The sequence below is a fragment of the Apaloderma vittatum genome, unplaced genomic scaffold, assembly GCF_000703405.1.
Source record: "Apaloderma vittatum isolate BGI_N311 unplaced genomic scaffold, ASM70340v1 scaffold12217, whole genome shotgun sequence".
Classification (NCBI taxonomy): Eukaryota; Metazoa; Chordata; class Aves; order Trogoniformes; family Trogonidae; genus Apaloderma; species Apaloderma vittatum.
The window spans coordinates 1-18,153 of NW_009727857.1; the positions used below are offsets into that span (position 1 = coordinate 1).

An 18,153-nucleotide genomic window follows, 5' to 3' on the forward strand; every position below is an offset into this window, starting at 1 on the left:
GAGGGAGGCTGGGGCCGGGCCCTGGGCTGTGCCTGTCCTCCGCTCAGCTGTGCGGGGGCTCTTTCTCCTCAGGCTGCTTCTCGGGGTGCCGAGGGCCGGCCGCGTCCCCCATGCTGTCGGAGGAGAGCTAAGCCAGGATGTTTTTTTCTGTAGAAGGTCTCCCTAGCTACTTATCCCTACGAGCCTGAAAATGCTGGATGAGCCAACACACAGTCGTACACTTTCCAGAGCCATGAGATCCTGCTAGTTTCTTCTGGCTGAATTGCTTTCCTCCCCTTCCTGACTGTGTGTCCCCCCAGCTCTCGTTGCCTTTGGTACATGGTGAGCCAGAGCAGGGAGGTTTGAGTAAAGTGGGAGAAGTGGCCCTGGGAGGGAGCTGCCTTTTGGCTCTGATAAGTTTGTGGCATCTCTTTCTCTGTTCTTTGGACTCTCTTTGGAGTAAATTGCAGGTAATTTGAGAAAGGCAATTGCAATTTATGAAACCAGAAATGCATGATCAAAGGGTTAGGAAAGGGTTTTTCAAGAGTCTTAGCTGAGTTCTTAGTACTGTAATTATTTTTGTAGTGATGTGAAAGTCTTAGATTGACAGACTGGAACGCACTTACATGTTTGAAAGTTAAGTTTTCATGTCTTTGTGTTTCCTTTCCATGTTAGGCCACATCTAGACTTCTGGTGAACTACCAAGAACCTTACCGCTCCCAGATTTTAGATTATCTGTTCAAGGTAAAGTCAGTTTTACTGCTACAATGTCTAATTTTATGTGGAAGTTTTTAGTGTCTGATGTTGGAATTCCGATAGTATATTCAATGCTACCTGTAATCAGGCAAAATCCCGTTTTGTAAAATGTATATTTTAATGTTGATTTTTATCAGAACCTTATATTTTTGTGGCTGTTTGGACAACCAGCATGTTGTTCAGGAGACTTTTCCTTCAAATTATTATGAAAATGCCTTTTGTGTTTTCACAATACATTTAAAGAGATATGTTTTCAAGGGAGGTGATTCTCCCCCTCTACTCTGCTCTTGTGAAACCCCACCTGGAGTACTGTCTTCAGGTCTGGGTCTCTGAGCATAACAAAGACATGGGCCTGTGGGAGCAAGTCCAGAGGAGGGCTGTGAAGGTGATCGGGGGCTGGAGCGCCTCCCCTGTGAGGAAAGGCTGAAAGAGTTGGGGCTGTTCAGCCTGGGGAAGAGAAGGCTCTGGGGATACATTATAGCGCCCTTCCCATACTTAAAGGGAGCCTACAGGAAAGGAGGGGAGGGCCTCTACCAGGGAGTGTAGTGGTAGAATGAGGGGGTAACACTTTCAAACTGAAAGAGGGTAGATTTAGATTAGATATTAGGAAGAAATTCTTTACTCTGAAGGTGGTGAGGCACTGGAACAGATCAGGTTGCCCAGAGGAATTGTGAATGTCTCCATCCTGGAAGTGTTCAAGGTCAGGTTGGATGGAGCTTTGAGCAACCTTGTCTAGGGGATGATATCCCTGCCCATGGCAGGGCAGTTGGAGCTACATGATTTTTATGGTCTCTTCCAGCCCTTTGATCATCCGTGTGTGCTTAATAAGGATCAAATCGTTTTTGTGAATAAAACGAGGGGTTTAGTTGTTCATAGAGATTGCAGGAAGTGGGGTCCCTGAGACAGTTTTGACTTTTTTGGAGGACAGATAGATCGCATAATGTGAAAGCAACTGTACAGGCTGCATGATTTCAATAGTATATCTATTCCAGAAGAGTCTCAAGTATGAGTGCAGTTGCCCTAGAAGGTGTGTGAATGTTCCTGGTTTGTAAGCTGCTTTAGGTAGCAAGTGTAACCTGTGGAGTTACCCAACTTAATATATGGTAAGATTATCTCACTGGACAGTAATAATTTGTTTTGCTTTTGGCACTGTGAAGTACTCTCCTGGAAGAGGATGTCATGTCACTTTCAGGTAGTATAATCCAGATGCCTGGAGGGGAATAATTTACTTTGTAGTTTAAAGAGTTGTTTTTAAAGGGTAGAGTAAGGCATAATATATGACTGAGGGATCAAAACCTATGTTTTTTTGAGACAAAAACTGTGTTACAAATATGAATTTTCTGAAGGAATCAATAGACATGTGGTCAAAGAAAATCTTGCTGAGAGAACATGATTTTCAAAGAATTTTTTACATGTTCTTTTACCAAAACCTCTTAAGCTGTCAAGATACCTAGGAGGGGTGTACCTTACTTCATTCTCCTTTTCTTTTAATGTCAGTCAACTTTCGTAATAGGAGTGGGAGAGCGGTTATGTTAGAAGTTTCAAATCAGAAATGTCAGAAATGGTAAACTGGGAATGTTTGCTCCTTGTTTAAAGCAAATTAAAAATTCCAAAACTTGTAAGCCAAGCAAACGGTTGTCTATGAAGCATATTTTTTAATCAAACTGCATTCTCACATGTTAAAACATTTTCTGGATGCCAAAATTATACATGGGTAATTCTGTGCAGGAGGCTAGCTCATTAGTGGATATTAAAATAATAATTAATTGTAACTTCTGGCTTGAGCAACTCTTAAGCCACTAGTGGTTAGATGAATGTGCTAGGAGTAGGGTCGCCTGTATGAGCTTGGATTTTATATTCTGCTCCAGAACTCAGGTACAGGGTGAAGATGTTGGTGGATTGGGTGCACGCTGGTTTTCCAGTGTGGTGTGTCTTTTCTCTCGTGCCTTCCATCTGTAGGTAGCAGATTATTTATAACCTGTATGTATGGTCTTTGACATAAGCAACCAAGGAATATTTACAGAAATATTAACTTCAATAAATGGGTTTTAAAAACAGACTTGACTTCTAATAACATTAAAAATACCGTTGTATAGCCCATGTTCAACTTTAAGAAGGCTTCAGTATTTTCTTGAATGTAACCAGTTTAAAATCTGCACAGTTGGAGAGAAGCGTTAATAGTGCAAGAGTCAGGGAAACAGACTAAAGATAAGCGTACTATTTATCTTGCCGTATTTCCTCTTGAAGCAGAATTTTGTATTATCTCTCATTGCATATATGATTGGTGTTTAAAAGAGAAAGTATTGAGTTTTTAGCATCCTCAAAATCGTACGCTTGTTGCATCCTCCTTGTTAACAGCACGATTCAGTTTTTCTGAAACAGATTTTCTGTCTCTTTCTAGCCAAATTTTGGTGCTTCTTTACATATCCTCAAAGTAGAGATTGGAGGCGATGGACAGTCAACAGGTAATGGATTTTGCATGAGCAGGGTTTAACTTTGTATTGCAGTGGTGCCATAAGTAACGTGCCCTGTGTGTCACTTCAGCTGAAGCATGGAGATGCATTCTGTAGTGCTACTGAAGTTGCAGAAAAGCATAAGCAATGCTTTTGTCTGCTAATTGCAGAGGAGGAATTTACACTCATGATATTTTTCCCACCAAGATTAGTGAAGCTCTAGTAGCTTTCTGAATTGCAGAGCATTTCTCAGACACCAGTTTTGCAATGTAGACTGTAAAACTTGGTAGGATTAGGTAGTTTATGTCTTAAAAGTATGAACATGCGAAGACAGCTTATTGGAAGACACTTTTATTTTTGTTTTTGTTTTTTTTGCCTGGCCACAGTTGCAAATAAGAACATCTTGGTGTAATTTGCCTGGCCTTCTATATTGACCTACAGGATAAACTGTTCAGTAACTGCTTGTGGTGAGAAGCTGGGAAGTAGTAACTAAATAACGAACTAACTAAGAAACAATTTGTATCTTTCTTCTTTGTATCTTTTTTCTTTTTTATTTGGTTGTGGGTTTTTTTCTCCCCAGAAGTAAATTTTGTTCATGTCAAGAACGGACTTAAAGCAGACTCAATTAATGTATAAAATGCATAGCATCTGTCTTTGACATTTTTTAATATATTTTTTTGAAATGTCTATTTTTGTGTACTTAGATATTTTTTTCATTCTTTGATTTACTTACTTAAGAAAAATTAACCTAGTGAAGAGTATAATGGGTTTAACAGCTCGGTATTCTGGTTAGAGGAGAATAGCGTTGTCTTCGTGCATGTACAGGCCTTTTCTTCAAACTCTCTTGCTGCTGGCTAAGGAAAATATAAATACTTGTGTGATGGCTTTGCAGGTTTTAGAAGGAGAACAATAAAATCTATTTGTCTTAACACACTAGACTGTAGTTTTTATTCTGAGCTCAGAAGTGTGATCAAGGGTCTCTTTGAAGTGTGACTGGGAGTCTAAGTTTGGAATCTTAATTGTTGTTCTTTGACAAATAGAACTTCCACATAGTCAAGTGTTAGTAAGGTAAAAAAACCCGAATCCTTTTCTTCTATAACAAAATGTGTGGTTTCAGCAGGCTTCATTATGGAAAAAAAAAAGTCTTGTCAGAAGAGATCTTTGGAACGATTAAGCATATAGTTTAGCGTAAGTAATTGTTGCACTTGCGTGAGCAAGTTATTAATTGACTTGTGTGTAATGCCTTCCCATGCAACACTGATTCTTTTGCACCTTTCTAGTTTGTTTACCTTTGCCTGAGGGAATTCAGTGCGTAGCCTTCAATTCCAGTAACTGTTCCTGCAGTCACAGGCACCATGGAAAGTATAAACTAGATCTTTTACTGTAAAAATTAAAAAATAACTTCCCTGTCACTGGAAGACTTTCGTGGCAGTTCCTTTCTTCTTCTTCCCTGGACGGCGCTTGCATAAAAAAATATAACCTTCTTTTATTTGCTTTTTGGTTTAGATATAACCTGCTTCTATAGATATGTGAGGGTTGTTTTTTTTTTTGTTTGTTTGTTTGGTTGGTTGTTTTTTTCCCCTCCTGATCATAATGTTCTAACTTTCCTATCAGTTGTTGGGACCAAGATAATAATGAATATAGATTTAGTGTTATCATAACTAGGGATATAAAATGCCTCATAGTTAATCACCTTCTGACATTAAAAACAGGCATAGTCCCTTAAAAAATGTTGAATTTATGCTAAGTCAACATGCTAAGAATGAAGGGTAGCAAGTCTAGCACGTTCCCTCCCACTACTCATTTTGCTTTGAAATACATACCAAGGAATGCGTGAACCGTGTTGGAGATATGTGCTTGCATACCATGGCACTGAGCAATACCGAAAGCTTCCTAATGAGTAAGAGCTTATGACACAGGAAATAATCGTGAGCTGCCTGTCTCTTTCCTTCCTAGATGGCACTGAACCCTCCCATATGCACTATGAAAATGATGAGAACTACTTCCGAGGCTATGAATGGTGGCTGATGAAAGAGGCTAAAAAGAGGAACCCCCAAATTAAACTGATTGGTATATTACTTCAAGCTTTTGGATTTAAACATTGGGGTTTTTTTTTTTAAAATGCTTAACTAAATTACATATCTGACCATTAATTAGCATACTGATTTTAATGGGCAGATGTTCTGGTGCTGTAATAGACAGATAAGCTTGCCTTGATGCTTCACTTAAAGTTACTATGCTTTACTTTGCTACAGTAGCACAACATTCTTGTGTAAGCGTAACAAGTAGCATAACAAGAATGTATGGAACAAGTAGTATAAGTAAGGGATGGCTAATCATTTGCTCGTATCAAAAAACGTTAATGCTGAGACTGCATCACAGCAATGAACAAATATGATTTATCGGAGCTGAATTTCTGAATAATAGAGTAAAAAAATTGGGAGGGATAAAGTAAACTTACAGGAGGTATAAATCTGTAAATCTTAGACATACTAAATAAAATTGTATGTTCTTATTACAAATTCATCATTCCCTCCCCACTACAGTGGTTCTTGTCTTCTGATCTGTCTTATGTATGTAGTTTTGTTGTAAGAGGACTTTCCTGTCTCCCTGTGGAGATCATGGGTTGTGTGTGTGCTGTGAGAGTACAAATGTGGAACCCTAGGTGTTAGCTGAAATGCCTTGCAAAATGTATTTCACATGAAACAATGTAAGATATATTTCTTAAAGTAAGTTTGTAAAGTATCTAATCCTCCTTCTTCCAGGGGTCAGGTTTTGTCATACCCAGCCACAAGGCATGACTTGGTGCAGGATTTGCTAGTCAGGTTCTGCTAGATAGGCACGATGACAAGCAGTAAGCTTACAATCTATGATTAGTTGTGATTAATCATAGATCCCTCAAATCAAGCTCTCAACAAAGAAAGAAGGGTTTGCCATTGAGTTTACCTGAAAGTTAGCTGAAAGCTTAGCAGGATCTGCTTAGATTAATTTGTTGTTCTTACTTACTGCAAGATCCAGTAAACAGCTGAGACTCAGAAATGCTATTTCATTATCATAACTTTCCTTCATCTGTTATAATCAGATCATCACTTCTGAAATTCACATTCAGGAGATTAACAAATTTTTGTGTGTGATATTAATCCTTTGTCTATATCTTTATAAATTTTTATCCTTAATTCTGGGACTTTAAACACTGTTAGAGCTAATACCACACAACTGAAAGATTATATCTAGTCAGTTGTTTTTTAATAATGAAAGTTTTCTAGCTTAAAAAAAAAGGCAGCTATTAATATGTTTGATCACAATTTATATTAGAACATACTCTCCAGATAAATGTTTTATTTCCTTGCCTTCACTGGAACTATGTGAATTTGAAGTGCACGTCTGCTCCTTCGTCTTAGGTAGAACGAATTACAGCTGGTTATTGAAGTTTACTGAGTAATATAGACCAGCCACTTATCTTATTCATTTGTTTTTCTCTTTCTTTCCAGGATTACCTTGGACATTTCCAGGATGGATAGGGAAGGGTGAAAACTGGCCCTATGACTATCCAGATGTCACTGCTTACTATGTTATTTCTTGGATATTAGGAGCTAAACAGTATCATGGTTTGGACATTGATTATATTGGGGTCAGTAAAGCGGAATCTCCTGTATATTTTCCTCTGTCTTCATTCCCAAGATCTTTGCCTTGTTTCTCTTTGATTACTGGAGGATGGGGATGGGAAGAAAAATTACTTTGCAATTGCAAGTTTGCCTTTTTCTGTTGTGAAGGAAAAGGCAGAAGTTATGTTAGTTTACAGTCTTTCTGCAGTAATGGCTCTTAAATCAAAGCAGAACTGGTGTAAAGTTGCTGGTCTCCTGTCTTCCCAATTCTAGAGCAACATTACTAGAGAAGTTGAGAATTCTGAAATGTCTTTGAGTCTTGGACTTGTCCTTTTCTGCTGTGCTTGTTCTGCCTTGCTGTTTCAGCAGTTAGCAGCTAACGAAAAGCATTAGTTAAGACAAAGTTTGAGAACGTCAGCCATTATGACTTCTTGGCATAAAATACTGCTGTTTACATAAAATGGCATAAAATACTGCTTTTTTTTTGCATAAATTTCTGCTATTTGAAGAAAGGCAATCCTCTACAACTTCTTCCATTTTTACCTGCGTTATTTTTAGTAGAGGAAGGTGCATATGTTACAGTATAACTACTGTATTAGTTGCAGTGCAGTATATGGAAGTAGTGAATGAATGTCTGAGAAAAAGACCATAATCTGGAGATGAGAAGCAGCAGGCAACCTGTAAAAACGCTTTTCAAGGTCATTATTTGACTGAGATCCAAGTCTTAATTTTTTTCTTCTGGTAAGGAAATGCGCGTGTAGGATTCCTCTAAAATCAGTGCTATGCTTACTGAAACACTGATTTTGGACTTCTAAGTGCTTTGAAATGAGGCTGTTGTTTAACTGCAGAAAACCTGCAAATCACTTCAGCAGTCTAGAGCAAAGGTGTGGAAGCGCTATGGTTTCCATCCCTCGAAGGAATACTTAGCTTTCTGCTGCAATGTGGGAAGGTATATCTGTTGTATATCTTCTCTGGAAAGCGTCTCACTTGATGTTGCTGACTTATTTCAGCTGTGTCTACACCTACAAGGGGATACTGTCACCTTTAGTGGGGAGTGTAAGTCACAGTGTTCATGATGTGGCTAGAACAAGAAAAAGTAAGGAGGTTTCTGACTGTGCATTTTACTGGCCAGGGTGTTTGGCAGAAAGGAAGACCAGCTTTCCTGCTTTTGAATTTTGAGCTGTGTTTAGCTTAAACATTCTTTCTGTAAAAGATGGAAAATCCAGAGCAACAAAACAATTTTCTGTCATTAACCTAGGCTGGATATCTTTTTTTATTCAAATACATATATAGTCCTATGTAAATTAGAAAGGTAAGAATGTCGTGTGTAACACTGCCACCATTGTAGAGCTGAAGCAGCTCTAGAGTTCTTTTCATCAAGAATGCAATCAGCTGACCTTAGAGATAGATAAACAAGCAGATATTTTGAATTTTAATACAGAATTTACCCTTGAAGAGATGGTAACAAAACCAACCATGGCACTTTCCTCTGAAACCATGGAGTTCGTTAATGGATTGTATGGTCTCCATGTATGTAAACAAAATCTTTCATTACACATTGACATATCCTGATTTTCCTAAATGGCTTTTTGCTTTTCCTTTATAGATATGGAATGAAAGGGCGTTTAGTAGCAAATATATTAAGGTATGTATTTTTTTCTTACTTCTCTAAAGTGAAATGTTTGCCCTTGTTATCACATGTAAACAATTAGCTTTTCTGAATTTCCCTAGAAAAGGAACCTTAATCCTGCAACTACTTCACTTACTGAACTCTTTCCTGTAGTTGCAGGAACACAAACAGGATCACATCTCTAGATCTGTTTTTTCTGTATGTCTGAAACTGTTGTTTTGAACTTTAAGTGGGTCAGTTTATGCTAAATCTATAGGACCTCTACATTTTAATGGGAGCTCCAGCTGATGCTGCTGAAATCATACAAATTCATCATCTTTATACTGACTTGGATATAGTTATAAGTCAAAGATCTGTAATTACTATTCTGTACCAAAGTTCCAGTGGATATAATACCCTTAAATTATTGTTATAAAACTCCATGTTATTATTTTATGGAAAACATAGTAAAGGCTCTGTGGTTTTAGCTGTGCAAAATTCAGTACCTCCTGTTCTAGGAGAGTTGGAAGAACACAGTGTTTCGCATAACCAACCTTGGGATATCTGTAATCTCTCTCATTTCTGCCTGCCCCCTACCCTTATTTGAAAATACACTTCTGTTTGTTATGCTGTGTTGAAGTGGAATCTGAAGTGCAGCTTATGCTTTGTTCATTTCCTTGTTGCTGCTGGTTTTTTTGTTGTTTTTTTTTTTAGAACTCAGCAGGGGTTGGATCCCATCTGCTTAAAGTTAATCAATTAATGGCTGTTAGAAAAGTTTCAGTTCTTACAGTCAGTGTACACTGAATGAGTTTAGTCACATCATTTACTCTTGGCAACTCTGTAGCTATTTTGTTCAATGATTCGCTTTAGTAGAATGATACAGGAAATGGCATACAACAGTTAAACTTGACATGGCAATAAGAACAAAAAAGTATCTTTAAGTATTTTTTGTGAGACTGGCATATATCAAATTCTGCCTGCTCCTGAAAACTGGATGTTTTTCTGTAAAGCATTTTTTTTAAGTGATATTTCCTAGAATGTAGAATTAGATGAATGCCCTTATAGCTGTTTTCTGTGTTTTGTGCAATGCTTTGACTGAGGGAAGATGGGAAACCCTGGCAGAAAGCTCTGTGCTGTTTGTATACATTGTCAAATAAATAAATAAATAGAGGAATACCTTATATCCAGCTTTATGGGTTTCTAGCTAACAAATATGTTAATTAATTATGTATTTTAAATTGATTTACTGGGTTCACTGCCACCACAGTAACTCAATTTCCAAGTCTTATCACGTCTTACACCCAATTCTGTTATGTATACTTCACAACTAATTTCATTAAAGCTGTTTTCTAGACTCTCGCTTTTGTAGGCTCCAGGCCTACTTTTAGACACAGAGTTTTTGGCACTGGAGTTTTCGAACGACTTATAAAATCCCTTCCAGAGAAAGCACAAATACACTGAAATGTGTCATAGCAGGATATCTTGGTTTCTGTGTCAAGGTGTCTTATTTCTTTTGGCATATTAAGTAACAAAGCTGGTGGATTAGCAGACTCTTCAGATTTTTCTAGTGAAGGTAAATTCCTGTCTCAACTCGTTCACTGGGTGTGCTTAAAATCCTCCTAAAATACCCTGTCCCAGTGCGTGTTCAGCACAAACCATAGCCTAACTTTTTTTAAAGCTGAGGATCAAGTTTATAGAGTGCTCTCTGTATTACAACCACCCCCCTCAGGAGTTACACACTTTCTGTTGTATTTAGGCTCAAGCAATGTGGGTTCCAGGCTTTTCTTTCTGAAAAACTGAAGTGATTCATAAATCAGGTATAGGCTAGTGAAGAAATCACTAAGGATACTAGTAGTCTTCTAAAGAGTAGTCCTAATCAAAGGTAAGTTGTGCTGGTACGGGAGGAGTGGGAAACGTGTGTGTGTGTGTGACTTCAGGTAGAAATCTCTATAGTTATTTAGTATGTATATATCAGAAGCGAAACCAAACAGAACTGGGAACCCTTGTTTGCAGGCTGGAATAAAACAATGTAAGTAAGATGGAAGATAAAGAGATAATAGTTTTTTTAAACTTTTATTTTTTCTGAGCAACAAGTTTTACTTCTTCACTGACTAGATGTAAGGTTGTTTGGAATGCCTGTGAGGCTGAGAATCATCAGAGAGAAAAGGCAGATCTCATTTCCCTGTGTCACTGATTGACTCTCTTCTTAAAACTGATTTTCTGACTTTCTATGTCTTGTAAGAAATAGAAACGTTCGGTTTTGCTCAGTCCTGTGTCATGTCGGTTGGAGGATTTCTCATCTGTTTGTCTTGGCTTCCTAACATGGGGAGAGCGAATGTGGAGAACAGACCACTGAGTGTAGGTGCGGCATTCTAGTTGTTAGCTTTTTAAATGCTGTTGAACTGGGACTAAGCTTTTGGCTTTGGAGTTTATTTTAAAAGTTGATCTTAAAAGCACCCAAATATTTGCTGAAAAGTCTTAGCCTTCCATCCCCTGTACATTAACTGATATAAGACTTTCTATTTAACACCTATTTTACCATTCATTCCTGTGATAGTTCTATTTGCAGGCTGCTGTTTCAGAAAGAGGTCTGTTTACTGAAGTGTGCCGTTGCACACCGAATGTTTTCTGACAAATAGATGACATAGATAAGCTCTTAGTTATCTTTCTGAATGTTTACTTGTAAGAAGTTATTTCAGTTACTTCATCCATTAAGGTGCCAGTTATGTTTCTTATTATGTAGAATTGCTTATAAATTCCTGTTCAAGAAAATCCTATTTTTCCAATTGTGTTTTTATACTGACATCTTAAACTAACCCTAAAACCTAAGGAGTTATCTTAAATAAACGTGAATAGTGGGTGGGGGGGGGAAACGTTCTCCATATGTTGTGGAATGTATTTTGAATGTCTACAGTTGTGTCCTTGGTACTTATCTTTTAACATGGAAACTGTGAAACCTTTCTAGTTATTTTGTTCTTCTGAACTATCTCTATGGTTGGGCAATTTTTCTGAAGGTGTAGCTAGCTAGAAAGCTTTAAACTGCAAGCACATTACAGTAAGTATTTCCACCATTATGAATTTTTCTTCTAGTAAATTTTATGCTTCAAAGACTTCAAGCAACTGAACAGAACTTCATTGCTACTTTTCTTAATAAGTTTTATGTCCTTTAGATCTAGGTTTTCATTGTCACCATTACTTGGATTTTGCTTTGTATCCTTATTTGACTGCACATCCAAGTAGAAATGCTCCCTGTTCTTCACTTTGCTGGAGATCTGTTACAAAAAATATTTAATAATTCATGCCTACTGGTTCTCAAATGTTTGGAAAAATCTTTCACATGCATGCATACAGCACATATAATTCCTTTATATCCAAGATTGAAAACAGGATTTTAGACCATGGAATTATGCCCATTTTCAGATGTGATTGTATGTTGCAGCTGCTGAAAATACTCTTAAATAATTTTTTTTTTCTTAAGTGTTCAGATAAAACCTGCTTGTATAATACCAGCCTTCTATAAGCCAAATTTTGTCTTAACTGTTAGAGCTGAGTGTATTTTGCCTGGGTGTATATTATCTAAGAAATTCCACAGGCAGATGTGAGAGGTTCATCATCCTGACAGCAAAATAGTACAGAGAAACTGGAAAGTCAGAATAGGAATTCTCTTCTGCTGGCGCGTTTGAATTCAAAGCTGACTGTTCTCAGTTTTGTTGTAAATACACAATTCTGGTTTTATGTATTAAGTTTCTGAAAATTAGCGAGACATATGAGAGGTGGGTGAACTTAGACACTTAAAACGTTGAGGTTTTAGTTTTTTTTTTCATTCAGCAAAATAGCCCGTGAAAAAAATGCTTAAGTGCCTGTCACTTGAAAAGGACAGATGTTTGGCAGAGAACTGAATGATTACGAGGTCTTGCCTATTTTAAAAAATCAGTCATTATTTTCTCAATATACTTTTTTTTAAGATCAGGTTAACTTTCACTTCTGACCACTTGTGGAGGCACATCCACTTCCACATTCCAATCAGTCCTCATTTTTAGATCAATTTAATGTGACAAACTTCATGGTAAGTCCATCACTCATATGTAGAGAACTGCATGCATGCAGTGGATGGAGTCATTATGTTGAGATTGTCTGTGTGGAGTACACGTATGCGTATGAGATTTCAAAAGTAATCCAGGAGATGGGAAGCACATTTTTATGTGATGGCTATCTAAATGTCATAGATAACCCTTTAGTGTTAAAAATACTTATAATTAATGTTGCCATAAGTATCATTATGGCTCTCCTTTGAGAAGTGAAAACTTTTCTTATTCATCTTGGTCTGAAGACAAGCGGTTCCACCGACTCCTCCTACAGTTCTTAAATTGTTTTCAGTCCTAAATTTTCATGTTGCCTGGTTGATGAAGGCTGTACTTTAAGTGGTGTTATCTGTTACTAAGGTGCTTCGACAATCTTTGGACAGACTGGGTCTAAGGAACATTGGCATCATCGCTGCAGATGGAGATTGGAACATTTCAAATGAGATGATAGTTGATCCCTATCTTAATGATGCTATTGAGGTAGTCGGGTAAGTGTGGAAGAAGGGAGGAGTTTTACACATTGCCTATTGATTCGTTTCTGTAAGTAAATCTTCATCTACATTTTGAGAAGTCATGTATTCTCATTTCATACTTCCTAGCCATTCCCAGTTTTTTCATCAGCATGTACAGTGGTGACTGATTATTCTTTTCCTGTCTTCCTCTCTTCTTTCAGTTTAGTACATGTGTGAGGTAACCTTACTGCTCTTCCATCATTTCTTTCAAGTGTTGAGTTAGGAACTATGCTTTAGGCTTATCTTAGCACTAGTGGATGACAGGAGACTTGTAGTTAATCTGTGCTTGCATCTTCAAAGTCAGAAAAACGTTAGGACTTAATTCTTTGTCTGCAGTCAGTTTTAGTTTCAGGTGAACTTGAACTTTCACATGAGAACTTACCATCCTGGGACTTCCCATGCTTGCAGCATTCTCTGTTACATAGAATCATAGAATCGTATCTGCTGGAAGAGACCTAGAAGATCGAGTCCAGCCTTTGTCCCAGCCCTATTGACCAGCTAAACGATGGAGATTTTTCTGGTCATATCCTAAAGCTAGGAGTTTATTGCTTACATCTGAAAACAGATAGTATTGGAAGTACACACACAGACAGTAAAGTAGAAATAAATACAAGTATCCAAAGTTTGTTTTAAAATTAATACAACCTATCTCAATTTTAGCACCTAGGAGTGCCCCCTGTTGTAGTTCTAGCAAATGGGAACTTGATTGTTTGCCTCCACTCTTGCTACATAATACCCTTTCTTACTGCCTTGCTTGTGTCAGCTGGCTTGATGCTCATTCTGCTGCTCTTGCTTTCTTGGTAATCTCTGATTTCTCAAAACTGTAAGTAGGTGTTTTAAAGTTAAACCATGTACCCAGTAGAAATGACCTGTACATATATAAATTGCTCACTTATGTTACTTTAACTTGTTTACCTCTTGTTAACTGTACTGTGCTAAGAACATGCCAGTGGTCACTAATGTGCCATTTATCCTTATCTGTATATAAAGGAAGTGATATGCTCATAATTCTTTAAATTAATACATGGTTTGAACGTTATAGCCAATCAGTTAAGCATGGATTTTATAAATTAACTGCTTTCATACGTGTTAATCTTGTAAACAGTGATAACCTGAAAGTGGCTGCCTGTGAAATACCAATTTTAATGCCAGCATTGAGTAACTTACTTGGTTTAAAAACTTTTAACTTTCTTACGTTACGTGAGACTTGCACCTTAGCAAGTTATAGTGCAATAGGAAATGGTTTTCCATACCAATGGAACTTGGAGAATGAGTGCAGTGAGTGTGTATGGCTCTTATTTCTTTTAGAGCTTGACAGAATGAAGGCTAGAAGTACCATTTTTGGGTTTTTTTAGCTGTTCTTTAAAATTTAAAATTCTTTTTGTCAGATGTCATTTTTTTTTTTTTAATATCATAGGGATTCTTATCCAACTTCCCTACCCATGCTTATTACAAAAAAAAAAATAGTTAGGGGAATATTTCCTATGCGGTAGTATTATTATTCGTGAAGAAAGTAAGATTAGTACAAAATGAGAACACCATGTTTCTCAGCCAATGCTGACTTTGAGCCACCAACTACCAGAGTTCTTGCTGACCTAGAAAAAGATAAGATTATGTAGACATCCGTCCTTTAAATGCTCAGAGTCAGAAAGTTGCTAATAGTACACTGTATCTATGTATCTCTGAGATAGCCATGTCTATCTGTTTGCAAAATCTAGTCAGTCTGTGTTCCTAAATACTCTTAAATTCTTTTCTCAGAAATCCTTTCCTATATGTTGTTTTGTAATCTCTTTTCAAGTATAACCCTCTCTGTGACTTTTTTTTAGTTGTTCTGTTTTGGAATAGAAACTTGGGATTAAATTTATACTCTTTTACTTAGAAATTATCAACATAATTGAAATTATTGCTTTGGCATCCATCCACAGAGAGTAACTGATCTTTCAATTTCTTTCTGTTTCCTTTAATTTTCTTTTTTCCTTTTCTTTCTTTTTTGCATCTGATAATTTTTACCTTGATGCCACTTCTCCCCATGGAGCTTTATCCCAGCCTAAAATACCATAGCAATCTGAAACATGTCTAAAGTCGATTTAAGGTAAAGTTTCTATGTCCGTTTTTTCCCTTACATGTTTGCTGTCTGCTGGCTTGTGATTTGGAAGATGGAGGACTTCATGCTTTCTCATTAGAACAAAAGCTACCAAGCTGTTCTCATTCAGTGTTTCAGGTGCATTGGTGGAAGGAATAGTCTTCCTGAACACGTTGTTTGCCATCATAGAATGTTTTGGGATGGAGACCTTTAAAGGTTCATCTCGTCCAACTCCCCTGAAGTGAGCAGGGACATCTTGAGCCAAATCAGGTTGCTCAGAGCCCTGTCCATCCAGACCTTGAATGTTTCCAGGGATGGGGCGTCTGTCACCTCTCTGGGCAACCTGTTCCTGTGTTTCACCACCCTCATTATAAAAAAAACAAAACCAACTTTCTTCCTTATGTCTAGACTGAGTCTACCTTCTTTTATAGAATCATAGAATTGTCAGGGTTGGAAGGGACCTTAAAGATCATCAAGTTCCAGCTTCCACCACCTCTCTGGGCAACCTGTTCCAGTGTCTCTCCACCCTCATGGTGAAGAACTACTTCCTAATGTCCAAACAGAACTGATCCATCTCTAGCTTCAATCCATTCCCTCTAGTCCTATCACTACCCAACATCCTAAAAAGTTGAAAACCGTTATGCCTTGTCCTATTGCAACAGGCCTTGCTAAAAAGGTTGTCCCCATCTCAGGGTCTTCTGGTTTTAATCAAGCAGATGCAGTTAGATCATAGTGCTCAGGCTTGTTCAGCTTTAATATCTTCACAATCCCTTTGGGCAACTTATTCCATGTGTTTGGCCATACTCGTGCTATTTTTTTTCTTTTTCTTTCTTCTTTTCTTTTGTTTTAAAGTTGTTATATCTTGCTGAATTGTTCATCAGTCTACAACCTGTACTGTTGCAAGGAGTTGTTCTGTCCCAGGTGTAGGATTTAGTGTTTGCATCTGTAGAGCTTGATGAAACCCCTGTTAGCCTGTTTTTTCCAGTCCATTAGTTACCTCTAAATAACAGCCCTTCTGTTCAGCATATAACCGTTGTTGTGGGTTAACCCCAGGTGGCAGCTCAGCTCTGTACAGCCACTCTTTCACTTCCCAGCAAAGGGAAGGGGGGAGGAATTGGAAGGGTGAAAGTGAGAAAACTCGTGGGTTGAGGTAAAGACCGGTTAATAAGAAAAGCAAAAGCTGTTTATGCAAGCAAAGCAAAATGTGAACTTCTTGAGTTTCATTAAAGACACCATCCAACAGTATTGGCCCTAATATCAGCCCGTGGGGACATTACCGGCAATCTGCACCCTGGTTCGACCTTTCTGTCTGCTTTGGGGGAACAGGTAGTTGTCTTCTAATAGAAAGCAATTGTGCTTGTTGGACATGATTTGCCGTTGCTAAATCCCTGCTGTCATTCCCAGTCATTCTCCTGTTCTTGTGCTTGGAAATGGCTTCCGGGAAGACTTGCTCTGTAACCTTCTTGTGAATTGAGGCTAGATTGATGAGCTTGTCTTGAAGATGGACATTAAAACATTTTTCTCTAGTTATCTCCCCTAATTGCTAAATACTTTAACCTTCGTATGTTAAGTCTGCAAACCAAATACTGCTTGACTTTAATGCAAGATGTAACAGGAGAATGCCTTGCAGAAGTAACACTAGCATTGTGTTCAGGCAAAGTTCTTGAGACCTTGGGGCAGGAAATCTTGATGTTGCAGGCTACTGTCATGCTGCACATAAGCTAGTTCAGATTCTGATCTGTGGAAAAAAATTTTTGCAGCACTGTTTCTTTCGAGTAGTGTTCCCTGTTAGAGAAGACTGTATATAGTAGATATATACAGAATGTTTTGAAGGTAGTTAGGCATTTGATGTTACCTGAATTTATGAGTACAGTAAACACTGTTTAGGGGACCTCTGGTCTTCAAGGTGATATTTCATGGACTTTCAAGGTCTTAAGATGCCTCTGGGGAAGCTGGCTGCAATTTTAAAACTTGAAATAAACCATGGTTGAGTAAGAAGGTATGTATGTGTATGTGGTTTTCCTTGGTTCTTGTGTTGGTTGTGTTTTGGAAGAGCTTCACTGTTAAACTGAAATAGTTGATTAGCAGGGAGAATAGGTAAAATCGACTCCTTTTCTTAAGTGTTTACTGTGCTTTCACAAGGTTTATAGTTTATAATTAAGTTGTCCTTGCCCTGTGTGTGGTCCTTCTGGCTGATCTGCAAATAGAATGTCTTGCATTAAATGTGATGTGCTTTGTCTTTTAAGTTTATCTGCAGTTTTGTATATATAAGAAAATAAAAAATAAATGTCTTTCCTTTTGTCACGTACTTTGGGTTTGGTATAGTAGAGGAAGAAGGTGTCCTCCTTTGAAGGTACTTTGTGCTTGACAATCTATTACAAGTTGTTTGGTGTAACAGTTGTTTCCAAGTTGTAAAAACAAGAGCTGGAACATGATTTAGTTTTGGAATATGTCCAAATAACGATGAAGATACTGCATTTCCCAGTATAAATTTTTGACAATTTGAAAAATATTTTTTTAATTTGTTCCTTCCTTCTGTTCTTTGCTCTCTTCTTTTTTTTTTTTTTTTTTTTTTTTTCCCTTTTTCCCCCAAAGCTGTTGAGATACACATTGGATAAGCACGGTCTGCAGCAGGTGAGGATCATAGCCAGCGATAGACTGTGGGAGCCCATTTCCTTTGTCTTGCTGCTTGACTCTGAGCTCCATGAAGTGGTCGATGTCATTGGGTATGGGGTTCTCTCTGTTTTACTTTCTTGGTGGTTTGTTCGTAGTTTGCTTTTGTCTTTCTTATTTTTAACTAGCACAGCCAAAACTTCAGCTCTCTATACTCTTAGCTGCAGTGAAAGGATTAACAATATAAACTTCCTTACTAACCCACATCTGATCACGTAGGCTGTTGTCCTATCAGCCCTTTAATTGAATCTTAAGTTTCCTATCATGTGGAAGATACCTATTGGCTGTGACAGCACTTTTAATCAAGTACTTTTTTTTTTTTTTTGACAGTTTATTCTGGGAGTTGTTTTGGTTTCTCTATTTGATATGCAAAAAGTGCTTTAGCTTTGCAGCTTTCCCTA

General features: G+C 37.7%; 1 protein-coding gene across 1 annotated transcript in view; it reads left to right on the forward strand.

The window, feature by feature from the left end:
- Positions 1-654: 654 nt before the first annotated feature.
- The window catches only part of GALC (galactosylceramidase), a gene marked incomplete at its 5' end in the record, with an annotated part of 33,740 nt that continues 16,241 nt past the window's right edge, over positions 655-18,153 (forward strand). Inside the window, 6 exons of the mRNA XM_009873844.1 lie at positions 655-723; positions 3,137-3,200; positions 5,145-5,258; positions 6,680-6,819; positions 8,400-8,438; positions 12,845-12,972. Coding sequence (XP_009872146.1) covers positions 655-723; positions 3,137-3,200; positions 5,145-5,258; positions 6,680-6,819; positions 8,400-8,438; positions 12,845-12,972 — 554 coding nt within the window. The remainder of the gene's footprint in view (positions 724-3,136; positions 3,201-5,144; positions 5,259-6,679; positions 6,820-8,399; positions 8,439-12,844; positions 12,973-18,153) is intronic.